A 1,276-nucleotide genomic window follows, 5' to 3' on the forward strand; every position below is an offset into this window, starting at 1 on the left:
TTAGACATTTTTTTTTTACTGGCTCCCCAGCCCTAGATGGGTAGTTATGTAACAATTGGGGGGGTCGTCTGTTTTGTTTTTTGCTTATTTGAGACAATTGTGTTAATTGATTTAATACTTGGAGATGTGTCTCTTGTTAGAGAATCCGTTACGACATTTGCTGCTGAACACCATTTCAATTTGTTGGCAAGTACTCCTTTCTCTAGGAGTTTGTTTGGAAGTCTTTGAAATATTGTGGGAGGGGCAAAGGCATTAATTGTAAGAGTATGGATTTTGATTTTATAGAATTCTCTCTTAATCCTACTACAGAAGTTTGTGATCGCTAATGGTACAATTAAATATTTTTTTAGATTTAATTTAAAAACTACATTAAGTTCTCTTTAACTGTAGAAGCTGCTAAATATACTCCGCCAACAGACTTGCTGCTGCAGTAGTTTTGTTATTCTGAATTCCAAATCATTTAATGCACAGCTATTTTTTTTTTTTTTTTTATTTACATTGGCTCGTCAGATGTTTCAGCTCTTAGGAGCCCAATAATCCCAGACACCAACGGCCTAGAAGGGTAAATTATTTAAATACTTTACTAGTTAACTACAAATTAAATAAGTTAATTATTAAAACTAGTTAGCTGCAAACTAAATTAATTAATTAATAAAACTAGTTAACTACAAATTAAACAAGTTAATTATTAAAACTAGTTAGCTGCAAATTAAATTAATTAATTAATAAAACTAGTTAACTACAAATTAAACAAGTTAATTATTAATGGTATAACAATTAAATAATAATGCATCAAATATTTTGAAATATTTAAAGATTTAGCCTAATTTAAAAACTACATTTTTAAGTTTTATATTTAACTGTAGAAGCTGCTAAATATATTCAGCCAACAGACTTGTTGCTTCTGTAGTTTTGTTACTCTGAATTTAGTCTGAATCACTTAATGCACACAGCTCTGTTTTTGACAGCGGTTTGTCAGATGTTTTGTTCCATCCGTTGCTTTATCACTGTCAATCACAGCATTGACTCGTAATTTACACGAGCGTTTGGAATTCCTGAAACATTATACTATATAGGCTTACTAGTAAAAGTTCAAAAAGTACAACTTTAAATTGTACTTCTTAATGGATGACGTGTACGGAGAAAATGACTGCAGCTCATGAGGCAGATGCATAGGTCACTCTTGACCACCTGAAGAACCTCCATGAGAAGACCGAAGTATAAAGACTTTGCAAAAGGTGCGGAAAACAGCTGCAGCAAAAGAGAAAAAAAAAAA

General features: G+C 31.5%; 1 protein-coding gene across 50 annotated transcripts in view; it reads right to left on the minus strand.

Moving 5' to 3' along the window:
* LOC107729603 (glycine-rich cell wall structural protein 2-like) overlaps window positions 1–1,276 on the minus strand; it is a 41,470-nt gene that overhangs the window by 36,495 nt on the left and 3,699 nt on the right. Inside the window, exon 4 of one of the 50 annotated variants that reach the window (XM_016540235.1) lies at window positions 1,182–1,191. The exons of 48 other annotated variants lie outside the window; for them this stretch is intronic. In XM_016540235.1, the coding sequence (XP_016395721.1) occupies window positions 1,182–1,191 (10 nt within the window). Of the gene's footprint in view, window positions 1–194; window positions 197–1,181; window positions 1,192–1,276 lie in introns of all 50 variants that reach the window. One more of the 50 variants, XM_016540219.1, reaches the window with a different exon arrangement.

The sequence above is a fragment of the Sinocyclocheilus rhinocerous genome, unplaced genomic scaffold (genome assembly GCF_001515625.1).
Source record: "Sinocyclocheilus rhinocerous isolate Xijiao unplaced genomic scaffold, SAMN03320098_v1.1 scaffold3535, whole genome shotgun sequence".
In the NCBI taxonomy this organism is placed as follows: domain Eukaryota; kingdom Metazoa; phylum Chordata; class Actinopteri; order Cypriniformes; family Cyprinidae; genus Sinocyclocheilus; species Sinocyclocheilus rhinocerous.